We start from the raw sequence: 17,471 nt of genomic DNA, 5'->3' as shown, positions 1-17,471 counted from the left end.
TCCCCCTACCGGGTATCCATATACCCTCCACTCCCCTACCAGGTATCCATTTACCCTCCACTCCCCCTACCGGGTATCCATTTACCCTCCGCTCCCCCTACCAGGTATCCATTACCCTCCACTCCCCCTACCAGGTATCCCTTTAGCCTCCACTCCACTCCCCCTACAAGGTATCCATATACCCTCCACTCCACTCCCCCTACCGGGTATCCATTTACACTGCACTCCCCCTACCGTGTATCCGTTTACCCTCCACTCCCCCTACCGGGTATCCATTTACCCTCCGCTCCCCCTACCTGGTAGCCATTACCCTCCACTCCCCCTACCAGGTATCCATTTAGCCTCCACTCCACTCCCCCTACAAGGTATCCATATACCCTCCACTCCACTCCCCCTACCGGGTATCCATTTACACTGCACTCCCCCTACCGTGTATCCGTTTACCCTCCACCCCCCCTACCGTGTATCCATTTACCCTCCACTCCCCCTACCGTGCATCCATTTACCCTCCACTCCCCCTACCGTGTATCCATTTACCCTCCACTCTCCAACCCCTACCGTGTATCCATTTACCCTCCACTCCCCCTACCGTGTATCCATTTACCCTCCACTCCCCCTACCGTGTATCCATTTACCCTCCACTCCCCAACCCCTAACGTGAATCCATTTACCCTCCTCTCCCCCTACCGTGTATCCATTTACCCTCCACTCCCCCTACCAGGTATCCATTTACCCTCCACTCCCCCTACCGGGTATCCATTTACCCTCCGCTCCCCCTATCAGGTATCCATATACCCTCCACTCCCCTACCAGGTATCCATTTACCCTCCACTCCCCCTACCAGGTATCCATTTACCCTCCACTCCTACTACCATGTATCCATTTACCCTCCACTCCCCTACCAGGTATCCATTTACCCTCCACTCCCCCTACCAGGTATCCATTTACCCTCCACTCCCCCTACCGGGTATCCATTTACCCTCCACTCCCCCTACCGGGTATCCATTTAGCCTCCACTCCCCAACCCCTACCGGGTATCCATTTAGCCTCCATTCCCCCTACCGGGTATCCATATACCCTCCACTCCCCTACCAGGTATCCATTTACCCTCCACTCCCCCTACCGGGTATCCATTTACCCTCCGCTCCCCCTACCAGGTATCCATTACCCTCCACTCCCCCTACCAGGTATCCCTTTAGCCTCCACTCCACTCCCCCTACAAGGTATCCATATACCCTCCACTCCACTCCCCCTACCGGGTATCCATTTACCCTCCACTCCCCCTACCGTGTATCCATTTACCCTCTACTCCCCCTACCATGTATCCATTTACCCTGCACTCCCCCTACCGTGTATCCGTTTACCCTCCACCCCCCCTACCGTGTATCCATTTACCCTCCTCTCCCCCTACCGTGTATCCATTTACCCTCCTCTCCCCCTACCGTGTATCCATTTACCCTCCACTCCCCCTACCAGGTATCCATTTACTTTCCACTCCCCCTACCAGGTATCCTGTTACCCTCCACTCCTACTACCGTGTATCCATTTACCCTCCACTCCCCTACCAGGTATCCATTTACCCTCCACTCCCCTACCAGGTATCCATTTAGCCTCCACTCCCCTACCAGGTATCCATATACCCTCCACTCCCCTACCAGGTATCCATTTACCCTCCACTCCCCCTACCGGGTATCCATTTACCCTCCGCTCCCCCTACCAGGTAGCCATTACCCTCCACTCCCCCTACCAGGTATCCATTTAGCCTCCACTCCACTCCCCCTACCAGGTATCCATATACCCTCCACTCCACTCCCCCTACCGTGTATCCATTTACCCTCCACTCCCCCTACCGTGTATCCATTTACCCTCCACTCCCCCTACCGTGTATCCATTTACCCTCCACTCCCCCTACCGTGTATCCATTTACCCTCCACTCCCCAACCCCTACCGTGTATCCATTTACCCTCCACTCCCCCTACCGTGTATCCATTTACCCTCCACTCCCCCTACCGTGTATCCATTTACCCTCCACTCCCCAACCCCTACCTTGTATCCATTTACCCTCCACTCCCCAACCCCTACCGTGTATCCATTTACCCTCCACTCCCCCTACCGTGTATCCATTTACCCTCCACTCCCCCTACCGTGTATCCATTTACCCTCCACTCCCCAACCCCTACCTTGTATCCATTTACCCTCCTCTCCCCCTACCGTGTATCCATTTACCCTCCTCTCCCCCTACCGTGTATCCATTTACCCTCCTCTCCCCCTACCGTGTATCCATTTACCCTCCACTCCCCCTACCAGGTATCCATTTACTTTCCACTCCCCCTACCAGGTATCCTATTACCCTCCACTCCTACTACCGTGTATCCATTTACCCTCCACTCCCCTACCAGGTATCCATTTACCCTCCACTCCCCTACCAGGTATCCATTTAGCCTCCACTCCCCTACCAGGTATCCATATACCCTCCACTCCCCTACCAGGTATCCATTTACCCTCCACTCCCCCTACCGGGTATCCATTTACCCTCCGCTCCCCCTACCAGGTAGCCATTACCCTCCACTCCCCCTACCAGGTATCCATTTAGCCTCCACTCCACTCCCCCTACAAGGTATCCATATACCCTCCACTCCACTCCCCCTACCGGGTATCCATTTACACTGCACTCCCCCTACCGTGTATCCGTTTACCCTCCACTCCCCCTACCGGGTATCCATTTACCCTCCGCTCCCCCTACCTGGTAGCCATTACCCTCCACTCCCCCTACCAGGTATCCATTTAGCCTCCACTCCACTCCCCCTACAAGGTATCCATATACCCTCCACTCCACTCCCCCTACCGGGTATCCATTTACACTGCACTCCCCCTACCGTGTATCCGTTTACCCTCCACCCCCCCTACCGTGTATCCATTTACCCTCCACTCCCCCTACCGTGCATCCATTTACCCTCCACTCCCCCTACCGTGTATCCATTTACCCTCCACTCTCCAACCCCTACCGTGTATCCATTTACCCTCCACTCCCCCTACCGTGTATCCATTTACCCTCCACTCCCCCTACCGTGTATCCATTTACCCTCCACTCCCCAACCCCTAACGTGAATCCATTTACCCTCCTCTCCCCCTACCGTGTATCCATTTACCCTCCACTCTCCCTACCAGGTATCCATTTACCCTCCACTCCCCCTACCGGGTATCCATTTACCCTCCGCTCCCCCTATCAGGTATCCATATACCCTCCACTCCCCTACCAGGTATCCATTTACCCTCCACTCCCCCTACCAGGTATCCATTTACCCTCCACTCCTACTACCATGTATCCATTTACCCTCCACTCCCCTACCAGGTATCCATTTACCCTCCACTCCCCCTACCAGGTATCCATTTACCCTCCACTCCCCCTACCGGGTATCCATTTACCCTCCACTCCCCCTACCGGGTATCCATTTAGCCTCCACTCCCCAACCCCTACCGGGTATCCATTTAGCCTCCATTCCCCCTACCGGGTATCCATATACCCTCCACTCCCCTACCAGGTATCCATTTACCCTCCACTCCCCCTACCGGGTATCCATTTACCCTCCGCTCCCCCTACCAGGTATCCATTACCCTCCACTCCCCCTACCAGGTATCCCTTTAGCCTCCACTCCACTCCCCCTACAAGGTATCCATATACCCTCCACTCCACTCCCCCTACCGGGTATCCATTTACCCTCCACTCCCCCTACCGTGTATCCATTTACCCTCTACTCCCCCTACCATGTATCCATTTACCCTGCACTCCCCCTACCGTGTATCCGTTTACCCTCCACCCCCCCTACCGTGTATCCATTTACCCTCCACTCCCCATACCGTGCATCCATTTACCCTCCACTCCCCCTACCGTGTATCCATTTACCCTCCACTCCCCCTACCGTGTATCCATTTACCCTCCACTCTCCAACCCCTACCGTGTATCCATTTACCCTCCACTCCCCAACCCCTACCATGAATCCATTTACCCTCCTCTCCCCCTACCGTGTATCCATTTACCCTCCGCTCCCCCTACCAGGTAGCCATTACCCTCCACTCCCCCTTACCAGGTATCCATTTAGCCTCCACTCCACTCCCCCTACAAGGTATCCATATACCCTCCACTCCACTCCCCCTACCGGGTATCCATTTACACTGCACTCCCCCTACCGTGTATCCGTTTACCCTCCACTCCCCCTACCGGGTATCCATTTACCCTCCGCTCCCCCTACCTGGTAGCCATTACCCTCCACCCCCCCTACTGTGTATCCATTTACCCTCCACTCCCCCTACCGTGCATCCATTTACCCTGCACTCCCCCTACCGTGTATCCATTTACCCTCCACTCTCCAACCCCTACCGTGTATCCATTTACCCTCCACTCCCCCTACCGTGTATCCATTTACCCTCCACTCCCCCTACCGTGTATCCATTTACCCTCCACTCCCCAACCCCTAACGTGAATCCATTTACCCTCCTCTCCCCCTACCGTGTATCCATTTACCCTCCACTCCCCCTACCAGGTATCCATTTACTTTCCACTCCCCCTACCAGGTATCCTATTACCCTCCACTCCTACTACCGTGTATCCATTTACCCTCCACTCCCCTACCAGGTATCCATTTACCCTCCACTCCCCTACCAGGTATCCATTTAGCCTCCACTCCCCTACCAGGTATCCATATACCCTCCACTCCCCTACCAGGTATCCATTTACCCTCCACTCCCCCTACCGGGTATCCATTTACCCTCCACTCCCCCTACCAGGTAGCCATTACCCTCCACTCCCCCTACCAGGTATCCATTTAGCCTCCACTCCACTCCCCCTACAAGGTATCCATATACCCTCCACTCCACTCCCCCTACCGGGTATCCATTTACACTGCACTCCCCCTACCGTGTATCCGTTTACCCTCCACTCCCCCTACCGGGTATCCATTTACCCTCCGCTCCCCCTACCAGGTAGCCATTACCCTCCACTCCCCCTACCAGGTATCCATTTAGCCTCCACTCCACTCCCCCTACAAGGTATCCATATACCCTCCACTCCACTCCCCCTACCGGGTATCCATTTACACTGCACTCCCCCTACCGTGTATCCGTTTACCCTCCACCCCCCCTACCGTGTATCCATTTACCCTCCACTCCCCCTACCGTGCATCCATTTACCCTCCACTCCCCCTTCCGTGTATCCATTTACCCTCCACTCTCCAACCCCTACCGTGTATCCATTTACCCTCCACTCCCCCTACCGTGTATCCATTTACCCTCCACTCCCCCTACCGTGTATCCATTTACCCTCCACTCCCCAACCCCTAACGTGAATCCATTTACCCTCCTCTCCCCCTACCGTGTATCCATTTACCCTCCACTCCCCCTACCAGGTATCCATTTACCCTCCACTCCCCCTACCGGGTATCCATTTACCCTCCGCTCCCCCTATCAGGTATCCATATACCCTCCACTCCCCTACCAGGTATCCATTTACCCTCCACTCCCCCTACCAGGTATCCATTTACCCTCCACTCCTACTACCATGTATCCATTTACCCTCCACTCCCCTACCAGGTATCCATTTACCCTCCACTCCCCCTACCAGGTATCCATTTACCCTCCACTCCCCCTACCGGGTATCCATTTACCCTCCACTCCCCCTACCGGGTATCCATTTAGCCTCCACTCCCCAACCCCTACCGGGTATCCATTTAGCCTCCATTCCCCCTACCAGGTATCCATATACCCTCCACTCCCCTACCAGGTATCCATTTACCCTCCACTCCCCCTACCAGGTATCCATTACCCTCCACTCCCCCTACCAGGTATCCATATACCCTCCACTCCCCTACCAGGTATCCATTTACCCTCCACTCCCCCTACCGGGTATCCATTTACCCTCCGCTCCCCCTACCAGGTATCCATTTACCCTCCACTCCCCCTACCGTGTATCCATTTACCCTCTACTCCCCCTACCATGTATCCATTTACCCTGCACTCCCCCTACCGTGTATCCGTTTACCCTCCACCCCCCCTACCGTGTATCCATTTACCCTCCACTCCCCCTACCGTGCATCCATTTACCCTCCACTCCCCCTACCGTGTATCCATTTACCCTCCACTCCCCCTACCGTGTATCCATTTACCCTCCACTCTCCAACCCCTACCGTGTATCCATTTACCCTCCACTCCCCAACCCCTACCGTGAATCCATTTACCCTCCTCTCCCCCTACCGTGTATCCATTTACCCTCCTCTCCCCCTACCGTGTATCCATTTACCCTCCACTCCCCCTACCAGGTATCCATTTACTTTCCACTCCCCCTACCAGGTATCCATTTACTCTCCCCAACCCCTACCAGGTTTCCATTTAACCTCCACTCCCCCTACCAGGTATCCATTTACCCTCCACTCACCCTACCAGGTATCCATTAACCCTCCACTCCTACTACCATGTATCCATTTACCCTCCACTCCCCTACCAGGTATCCATTTACCCTCCACTCCCCCTACCAGGTATCCATTTACCCTCCACTCCCCCTACCGGGTATCCATTTACCCTCCACTCCCCCTACCGGGTATCCATTTACCCTCCACTCCCCCTACCGGGTATCCATTTAGCCTCCACTCCCCCTACCGGGTATCCATTTACCCTCCACTCCCCCTACCAGGTATCCATTTACCCTCCACTCCCCCTACCAGGTATCAATTTACCCTCCACTCCCCCTACCGTGTATCCATTTACCCTCCACTCCCCCTACCGGGTATCCATTTAGCCTCCACTCCCCAACCCCTACCAGGTATCCATTTAGCCTCCACTCCACTCCCCCTACTGTTTATCCATTTACCCTCCACTCCCCCTACCGGGTATCCATTTACCCTCCACTCCCCCTACCGGGTATCCATTTACCCGCCACTCCCCTTACCGGGTATCCATTTACCCTCCACTCCCCCTACCGGGTATCCATTTACCCTCCACTCCCCCTACCAGGTATCCATTTAGCCTCCACTCCACTCCCCCTACCGTTTATCCATTTACCCTCCACTCCCCCTACCGGGTATCCATTTACCCTCCTCTCCCCCTACCAGGTATCCATTTACCCTCCACTCCCCCTACCTGGTATCCATTTACCCTCTACTCCCCCAGGTTCTTTTGGTCGCCTGGCGGAGATATTCAGACAACTTGTTGTTGTTTTTTACAGAAATGTTTGGTGATAGACTAGGAGTACTTTAAGTTCAATTCTCTCTGTGGGTTAATATTTCTGTATTTTCCTGAATACTGTTTTATGTTTCCTGGTTTTACTCTCAATTACTCTCATTTATAATTATTAATAGCAATGGATTTTCTGAGTCATGTCAATGCTCAAATCACTTTTATTTGTGTGTGTGTAATTCCCCTTTAATCTAGCAATAGAGGAATGTGTCAGACTAGTGATGTTTCTGCTGTTAGGCCTACTGCTGCAGCACATCATGACAGAGTTGGCGAAACAATCGTCACCCAATAGACACAAATAATTATTCTATACTGTAGTTCTGTCAGGTAAGTCTACTTTGCAGTTAACATTTAATTGAGAAGGTTTTTGGGGAATTTCTACCCACAAGACGGTTATCATTAGCATCGCCAACTGGCTACATACACAGAGTGATAGACAGACGCACGCACCAAACAGACAGACTGGCAATATTGCTGGAAATTAATTGGCTGATATTGTGTTAGGTTTGGCTTTTTAAGCCAATAGAGGCTAAACAGGGGTGGGATAATGTCTTTAATTGGATAGTAGCTGGCAGCTTTATGTTTATGACAGTTTGCGATGGAAAACATGTAAAAAAATGCATGTACCTTTAGAATTGATTGGCGAGCTACTCATAGGCTCACGATCTACCTTTTGGAGAGCCCAGGCTTAACTAACTTCTCTACCTGTTGGAGAGCCCTGGCTTAACTAACTTCTCTACCTGTTGGAGAGCCCTGGCTTAACTAACTTCTCTACCTGTTGGAGAGCCCTGGCTTAACTAACTTCTCTACCTGTTGGAGAGCCCTGGCTTAACTATCTTATCTACCTGTTGGAGAGCCCTGGCTTAACTATCTTATCTACCTGTTGGAGAGCCCTGGCTTAACTATCTTATCTACCTGTTGGAGAGCCCTGGCTTAACTATCTTATCTACCTGTTGGAGAGCCCTGGCTTAACTATCTTATCTACCTGTTGGAGAGCCCTGGCTTAACTATCTTATCTACCTGTTGGAGAGCCCTGGCTTAACTATCTACCTGTTGGAGAGCCCTGGCTTAACTATCTACCTGTTGGAGAGCCCTGGCTTAACTATCTACCTGTTGGAGAGCCCTGGCTTAACTATCTACCTGTTGGAGAGCCCTGGCTTAACTATCTGCCTGTTGGAGAGCCCTGGCTTAACTATCTGCCTGTTGGAGAGCCCTGGCTTAACTACCTACCTGTTGGAGAGCCCTGGTTAAACCAAATGCAGGGTATTCATCAGCCCTCAACTGTTAAAAACAAGATGGAGTTAGAGACCGGGAGAAAATACATCTCAACTAACAGTAGACTGAGAGATACTTGCTGTTAGGTGCCTAGGGGCCAGAGAGAATTGTATGGAGGTACATTTGAATAATCATCAAGATAGCTGCAAGGCTCTGTCTCCAAACATTCCCCCATTCAACAGAGAGAAAACACAACACATTTTCCAGGGCTTCATCCCAAATGGCACCCTATTTGGCCTAAGTACACTATATAGGTGATAGGGTGCTATTTGGGATGAAGCCCAGAAAACCAGTCAAACTACAAACAAATACTGTGGGTTAGGGTGTTTCTGCACACAGACACTGTGGGTTAGGGTGTTTCTGCACACAAACACAGCTCACCTGTCTTCTCCAACTGAAGCTTTAGTCTCAAAACTCAACAAGGCTTTCATCTTCTATCATTAAATATTCCCCGTTCATAGTCTGTGGAAAACAATATGCTCTGGGAATTGTTATTTTGAAACAGAACATTTATATTTGTTAAGACTATTAGTAGTTGTAACGGTCATCGTATGAAGGAGAGGTCCAAAGCGCAGCGTGGTAAGTGTTCATCTTGATTTTTAATACGAATAGTGAACACTGAAAAAAAACAATAAAACGACAAATGAAATAAAACACAGAACAGAAAATAAACACCTACGAAGCACAAGTGGGAACAGGCTACCTAAGTATGATTCTCAATCAGAGACAACTAACGACACCTGCCTCTGATTGAGAACCATACCAGGCCAAACGCAAAACACAACATAGAAAACGAAACATAGACAACCCACCCAACTCACGCCCTGACCATACTAAAACAAAGACATAATAAAATAACTAAGGTCAGAACGTGACAGTAGTGCAACATGTGAATATTTGTGTCAGAGCAGTCTGCCTCAACCAACATGTGTCAGAGCAGTCTGCCTCAACCAACATATGTGTGTCAGAGCAGTCTGCCTCAACCAACATATGTGTGTCAGAGCAGTCTGCCTCAACCAACATGTGTGTCTGAGCAGTCTGTCTCAACCAACATGTGTGTCTGAGCAGTCTGTCTCAACCAACATGTGTGTGTCTGAGCAGTCTGCCTCAACCAACATATGTGTGTCTGAGCAGTCTGTCTCAACCAACATGTGTGTCTGAGCAGTCTGTCTCAACCAACATATGTCTGAGCAGTCTGCCTCAACCAACATGTGTGTCTGAGCAGTCTGTCTCAACCAACATATGTCAGAGCAGTCTGCCTCAAACAACATATGTGTGTCAGAGCAGTCTGCCTCAACCAACATGTGTGTCTGAGCAGTCTGTCTCAACCAACATATGTCAGAGCAGTCTGCCTCAACCAACATATGTGTGTCTGAGCAGTCTGCCTCAACCAACATGTGTGTCTGAGCAGTCTGTCTCAACCAACATATGTCAGAGCAGTCTGCCTCAAACAACATATGTGTGTCAGAGCAGTCTGCCTCAAACAACATATGTCAGAGCAGTCTGTCTCAACCAACATATGTCTGAGCAGTCTGCCTCAACCAACATATATGTCAGAGCAGTCTGCCTCAACCAACAGGGTTGCACAATTAGATTCCCCATCTGATTGTGTATTTTAAATGTTGCATAGATGTCTCATTTCACATCTCTCCCCCCACCTTCTATCCCTCCCTCCCGCCCTGCCTCTCTCACCCTCCCGCCTTCTCTCTCTCACCCTCCCGCCTTCTCTCTCTCACCCTCCCGCCTTCTCTCTCTCACCCTCCCGCCCTGCCTCTCTCTCACCCTCCCGCCCTGCCTCTCTCACCCTCCCGCCTTCTCTCTCTCACCCTCCCGCCCTGCCTCTCTCTCACCCTCCCGCCTTCTCTCTCTCACCCTCCCGCCCTGCCTCTCTCTCACCCTCCCGCCCTGCCTCTCTCTCACCCTCCCGCCCTGCCTCTCTCTCACCCTCCCGCCCTGCCTCTCTCTCACCCTCCCGCCTTCTCTCTCTCACCCTCCCGCCCTGCCTCTCTCTCACCCTCCCGCCCTGCCTCTCTCTCACCCTCCCGCCTTCTCTCTCTCACCCTCCCGCCCTGCCTCTCTCTCACCCTCCCGCCCTGCCTCTCTCTCACCCTCCCGCCCTGCCTCTCTCTCACCCTCCCGCCCTGCCTCTCTCTCACCCTCCCGCCCTGCCTCTCTCTCACCCTCCCGCCCTGCCTCTCTCTCACCCTCCCGCCCTGCCTCTCTCTCACCCTCCCGCCCTGCCTCTCTCTCACCCTCCCGCCTTCTCTCTCTCCAGGCAGTACGATAACGCCTAACTACCTGGATAACTCGACGTCTAATGTGGGTCCGTGGTGTTCGTGCTCTGCCTCCGGGAACCACAGGGAGCAGTGCGATGACTTCCTGGAATATTTCCATGACAACATCTGCCTGAGTGAGTGACAGCACCAGTCAACGTGCACTATAGTAACCGTAGAAACACTGTCAATCAACAACAACACACTATAAATGTAGTAACACTGCCGCCAAAACACTCCAACTGTAGTAACACTGTCAAATTACCACAACACCATCAGCATTGTCTGCCATAACACCACTAACACTATGGACAAGTGTTTCAGCCCCTCACCATACTGTACAATAAACTGGTGTTAGTTCAGCTGCCTGTCTGGAGATTCCTCATCAGTTAAGGTAGTTAAGCCAGGGCTCTCCAACAGGTAGATAAATGAGTTAAGGTAGTTAAGCCAGGGCTCTCCAACAGGTAGATAAGTTAGTTAAGGTAGTTAAGCCAGGGCTCTCCAACAGGTAGATAAATGAGTTAAGGTAGTTAAGCCAGGGCTCTCCAACAGGTAGATAAGTTAGTTAAGGTAGTTAAGCCAGGGCCCTCCAACAGGTAGATAAGTTAGTTAAGGTAGTTAAGCTAGGGCTCTCCAACAGGTAGATAAATTAGTTAAGGTAGTTAAGCCAGGGCTCTCCAACAGGTAGATAAATTAGTTAAGGTAGTTAAGCCAGGGCTCTCCAACATGTAGATAAATGAGTTAAGGTAGTTAAACCAGGGCTCTCCAACAGGTAATTAAGTTAGTTAAGCCAGGGCTCTCCCACAGGTAGATTTACTTTTCCCACCCATGGTTAGCCACTATTAAAAAGCCATTTTTTTTCCAGCAATATTGCCCATCTGTCTATGTGGTGCATGTACAGTTGAAGTCAGAAGTTTACATATGAGTTTTAATGACTCCAACCTAAGTGTTTTTCAACCACTCCACAAGAGGTTTTAACAAACTATATTTTGGCAAGTTGGTTAGGACATCTACTTTGTGCATGACATAGGTCATTTTTCCAACAATTGTTTACAGACAGATTATTTCACTTATAATTCACTGTATCACAATTTCAGTGGGTCAGAAGTTTACATACACTAAATTGACTGTACCTTTAAACAGCTTGGAAATTTCTAGAATATGGTATCATGGCATTAGAAGCTTCTGATAGGCTAATTGACATAATTTGAGCCAATTGGAGGTGTACCTGTGGATGTATTTCAAGGCCTGCCTTCAAACTCAGTGCCTCTTTGCTTGACATCATGGGAAATTCAATAGAAATCAGCCAAGACCTCAGACAAAAATTGTAGACCTCCTCAAGTCTGGTTCATCCTTGGGAGCAATTTCCAAATGCCTGAAGGTACCACGTTCATATGTACAAACAATAGTACGCAAGTATAAACACGATGTGACAACGCAGCCGGCATACCGCTCAGGAAGGAGACTCATTCTGTCTCCTAGAGATGAACGTACTTTGGTGTGAAAAGTGCATGTGATGAAATAAATAAATGCTAAAATAAATAATTATCTCTGTTATTATTCTGATATTTCACATTCTTAAAATAAAGTGGTGATCCTAACTGACCTAAGACGGAATTTTTACTAGAATTAAATGTCAGGAATTGTGAAAAACTGAGTTTAAATGTATTTGGCTACGGTGTATGTAAACGTCCTACTTCAACTGTACATATGAGACGAGTAATGTAGGATATGTAAACATTATTAAAGTGGCGTTATATAAAGTGACTAGTGATGCCTTTATCAAGTCCATTTACTTAAGTGGCCAGAGAGTTGAGTCTGTATGTTGGCAACAGCCTCTCTATGTTAGTGGTGGCTGTTTAACAGTCTGATGGCCTTGAGATAGAAGCAGTTTTTCAGTCTCTCGGTCCCAGCTTTGATGCACCTGTACTGACCTCGCCGTCTGGATGATAACGGGGTGAACAGGCAGTGGCTCGGGTGGTTGTTGTCCTTGATGATCTTTTTGGCCTTCCTGTGACATCGGGTGCTGTAGGAGTCCTGGAGGGCAGGTAGTTTCCCCCCGGTGATGCGTTGTGCAGACCTCACTACCCTCTGGAGAGCCTTGCAGTTGAGGGCGGTACAATTGCCATACCAGGCGGTGATACAGCCCGACAGGATGCTCTCGATTGTGCATCTGTCAAAGTTTGTGAGTGTTTTAGATGACAAGCCACATTTCTTAAGCCTCCTGAGGTTGTGTGGGTGGACCATTTCAGTTTGTCAGTGATGTGTACGCCGAGGAACTTAAAATCGATCCACCTTCTCCACCCCTGCTCGTCATTGTGGATGGGGATTGAGTGTGAGGTTATTTTCCTGACACCACACTCGGAGGGCCCTCACCTCTTCCCTGTAGGCCGTCTCGTTGTTGTTGGTAATCAAGCCTACCACTGTAGTGTCGTCTGCAAACTTGATGCCGTTGGCCACGGAGAAGGAGAGCCCACAGGCTTTGGTAGCGGGCCGTTGTCAGTGGTACTGTATTGTGCTCAAAGCGAGAAAAAAAGTTGTTTAATGTGTCTGGGAGCAAGACGTTGATGTCCGCGACAGGTTATCTTTTGTAATCTGTGATTGACTGTATACCCTGCGGGGTTATGTAATAATAATAATAATGATAACGGTCTTGTGGGGAGACAGAAACACTTTCCCCAAAAACCTTCTCAATTACATGTTAGCTACAAAGTAGGCTGACAGAACTATACTGTATAATAATTATTTGCATCAATTGGGTGGCGATTATTTTGCCAACTCTGCCATGATGTGCTGTAGCAGTAGGCCGAACAGCAGAAACACAGAAATACTGACATTCCTCTCTTGCTAGATGCACAATGAAAGGGGGAATTACAGTCTAAAATCTAAATGTGTTATCATTTTTTTTTACCTCAAAAATGGTCTTCTGATGTGATTTAAGCATTGCCATTGACTCTTCTGATTGTGATTTAGAATCCACCTCTACCCAAATCTAACTGCCTGTAGCTCAGGACCTAAAGCAAGGATATGCATATTCTTGATACCATTTGAAAGTAAACACCTTGAAGTTTGTGGAAATGTAAAATTAATATTGGAGAATATAACACATTAGATCTGGTTAAAGATAATACAAAGAAAATCTAATGAACCATTCCGCTACTGTTCAAGACTGACCAAGTGTGCCTAGTTGGTTTATTAATACAATTTCAAGTTCATAACTGTGCACTCTCCTCAAACACGGTGTTCTTTCACTGTAAACTCTCCTCAAGACTAAATGAGTAGCTTGTGACATGTTTCATTTTTTAAAGTAGCTCTCATGCTGGAAAATGTTGGAGACCCATGGACTAGAGCCTCCACACACACACACACACACACACACACACCTATCTACCTACCCAACTACCTACCTACCTACCTACCCACCCAACTACTTACTTACTTACCTACTTACCTACTTACCTACCTACCTACCTACCTACCTACCTACCTACCTACCTACCTACCTACCTACCTAACTTGACTGTCCTCTGTCATTCTGAACAGGGAAAGCCATGCTAGCGTTTGGGAATGGGACAGGCACGCAGTTCTCCACAGGAGCAGCAAGCCAACCAGACATGCCCGGCCCAGCTCACACTACCCTCAACAACCACATCCAGCGCCTGGCAACCACCGTCTCTGGCATCACTATGGAAACTGAACTTAACGTCTTGGGAGCACAGATGCCCACTCAGGTAAGTAGTGCATAGGGTGTCATTTGGAACACAGCCCTAATGTGTGTTCCATGATGAGGTAACAGGAGAGAACCTGCTCTAACAGCCATAATTAGGTAACAGGAGAGAACCTGCTGTAACATCCATGATGAGGTAACAGGAAAGAACCTGCTCTAACAGCCATGATGAGGTAACAGGAGCGAACCTGCTGTAACAGCAATGATGAGGTAACAGGAGAGAACCTGCTCTAACAGCCATAATTAGGTAACAGGAGAGAACCTGCTGTAACAGCCATGATGAGGTAACAGGAGAGATTAGGTAACAGGAGAGAACCTGCTGTAACAGCCATGGTGAGGTAACAGGAGAGAACCTGCTGTAACAGCCATGATGAGGTAACAGGAGAGAACCTGCTGTAACAGCCATGGTGAGGTAACAGAAGAGAACCTGCTGTAAGAGCCATGATGAGGTATCAGGAGAGAACCTGCTCTAACAGCCATGATGAGGTAACAGGAGAGAACCTGCTGTAACAGCCATGATGAGGTACCAGGAGAGAACCTGCTCTAACAGCCATGATGAGGTAACAGGAGATAACCTGCTGTAACAGCCATGATGAGGTAACAACCATGATGAGGTAACAGGAGAGAACCTGCTGTAACAGCCATGATGAGGTAACAGGAGAGAACCCGCTGTAACAGCCATGATGAGGTAACAGTAGAGAACCTGCTCTAACAGCCATGATGAGGTAACAGGAGAGAACCTGCTGTAACAGCCATGATGAGGTAACAGGAGAGAACCTGCTGTAACAGCCATGATGAGGTACCAGGAGGGAACCTGCTCTAACAGCCATGATGAGGTACCAGGAGAGAACCTGCTGTAACAGCCATGATGAGGTAACAACCATGATGAGGTAACAGGAGAGATCCTGCTGTAACAGCCATGATGAGGTAACAGGATCGAACCCGCTGTAACAGCCATGATGAGGTAACAGGAGAGATGAGGTAACAGGAGAGAACCTGCTCTAACAGCCATAATTAGGTAACAGGAGAGAACCTGCTGTAACAGCCATGATGAGGTAACAACCATGATGAGGTAACAGGAGAGATCCTGCTGTAACAGCCATGATGAGGTAACAGGAGAGAACCCGCTGTAACAGCCATGATGAGGTAACAGGAGAGAACCTGCTCTAACAGCCATGATGAGGTAACAGGAGAGATGAGGTAACAGGAGAGAACCTGCTGTAACAGCCATGATGAGGTAACAGGAGAGAACCTGCTGTAACATCCATGATGAGGTAACAGGAGAGAGCCTGCTGTAACAGCCATGATGAGGTAGCAGGAGAGATGAGGTAACAGGAGAGAACCTGCTGTAACAGCCATGATGAGGTAACAGGAGAGAACCTGCTGTGACAGCCATGATGAGGTAACAGGAGCGAACCTGCTGTAACAGCCATGATGAGGTAACAGGAGAGAACCTGCTCTAACAGCCATAATTAGGTAACAGGAGAGAACCTGCTGTAACAGCCATGATGAGGTAACAGGAGAGAACCTGCTGTAACATCCATGATGAGGTAACAGGAGAGTGCCTGCTAACAGCCATGATGAGGTAACAGGAGAGATGAGGTAACAGGAGAGAACCTGCTGTAACAGCCATGATGAGGTAACAGGAGGGAACCTGCTCTAACAGCCATAATTAGGTAACAGGAGAGAACCTGCTGTAACAGCAATGATGAGGTAACATGAGAGATTAGGTAACAGGAGAGAACCTGCTGTAACAGCCATGGTGAGGTAACAGAAGAGAACCTGCTGTAACAGCCATGATGAGGTAACAAGAGAGAACCTGCTGTAACAGCGATGATGAGGTAACAGGAGAGAACCTGCTGTAACAGCCATGGTGAGGTAACAGAAGAGAACCTGCTGTAAGAGCCATGATGAGGTATCAGGAGAGAACCTGCTCTAACAGCCATGATGAGGTAACAGGAGAGAACCTGCTGTAACAGCCATGATGAGGTACCAGGAGAGAACCTGCTCTAACAGCCATGATGAGGTAACAGGAGAGAACCTGCTGTAACAGCCATGATGAGGTAACAACCATGATGAGGTAACAGGAGAGAACCTGCTGTAACAGCCATGATGAGGTAACAGGAGAGAACCCGCTGTAACAGCCATGATGAGGTAACAGTAGAGAACCTGCTCTAACAGCCATGATGAGGTAACAGGAGAGAACCTGCTGTAACAGCCATGATGAGGTAACAGGAGAGAACCTGCTGTAACAGCCATGATGAGGTAACAACCATGATGAGGTAACAGGAGAGAACCTGCTGTAACAGCCATGATGAGGTACCAGGAGGGAACCTGCTCTAACAGCCATGATGAGGTACCAGGAGAGAACCTGCTGTAACAGCCATGATGAGGTAACAACCATGATGAGGTAACAGGAGAGATCCTGCTGTAACAGCCATGATGAGGTAACAGGATCGAACCCGCTGTAACAGCCATGATGAGGTAACAGGAGAGATGAGGTAACAGGAGAGAACCTGCTCTAACAGCCATAATTAGGTAACAGGAGAGAACCTGCTGTAACAGCCATGATGAGGTAACAACCATGATGAGGTAACAGGAGAGATCCTGCTGTAACAGCCATGATGAGGTAACAGGAGAGAACCCGCTGTAACAGCCATGATGAGGTAACAGGAGAGAACCTGCTCTAACAGCCATGATGAGGTAACAGGAGAGATGAGGTAACAGGAGAGAACCTGCTGTAACAGCCATGATGAGGTAACAGGAGAGAACCTGCTGTAACATCCATGATGAGGTAACAGGAGAGAGCCTGCTGTAACAGCCATGATGAGGTAACAGGAGAGATGAGGTAACAGGAGAGAACCTGCTGTAACAGCCATGATGAGGTAACAGGAGAGAACCTGCTGTGACAGCCATGATGAGGTAACAGGAGCGAACCTGCTGTAACAGCCATGATGAGGTAACAGGAGAGA

The 17,471-nt window shown here is 49.8% G+C and overlaps 1 protein-coding gene across 1 annotated transcript in view; it reads left to right on the top strand.

Annotated features, from left to right (window-relative positions):
- Nucleotides 1–17,471, top strand: part of LOC110514564 (GDNF family receptor alpha-4-like) — a 178,018-nt gene that overhangs the window by 157,851 nt on the left and 2,696 nt on the right. Inside the window, exons 7-8 of the mRNA XM_090209746.1 lie at nucleotides 10,775–10,909; nucleotides 14,316–14,503. Coding sequence (XP_090065872.1) covers nucleotides 10,775–10,909; nucleotides 14,316–14,503 — 323 coding nt within the window. The remainder of the gene's footprint in view (nucleotides 1–10,774; nucleotides 10,910–14,315; nucleotides 14,504–17,471) is intronic.

Source organism: Oncorhynchus mykiss, chromosome 19 (genome assembly GCF_057628025.1).
Source record: "Oncorhynchus mykiss isolate SJ-2025 chromosome 19, ASM5762802v1, whole genome shotgun sequence".
In the NCBI taxonomy this organism is placed as follows: Eukaryota; Metazoa; Chordata; class Actinopteri; order Salmoniformes; family Salmonidae; genus Oncorhynchus; species Oncorhynchus mykiss.
The sequence above is the reverse complement of the archived record's forward strand: the minus strand, read 5'-3'. Positions and strand labels throughout refer to the sequence as shown.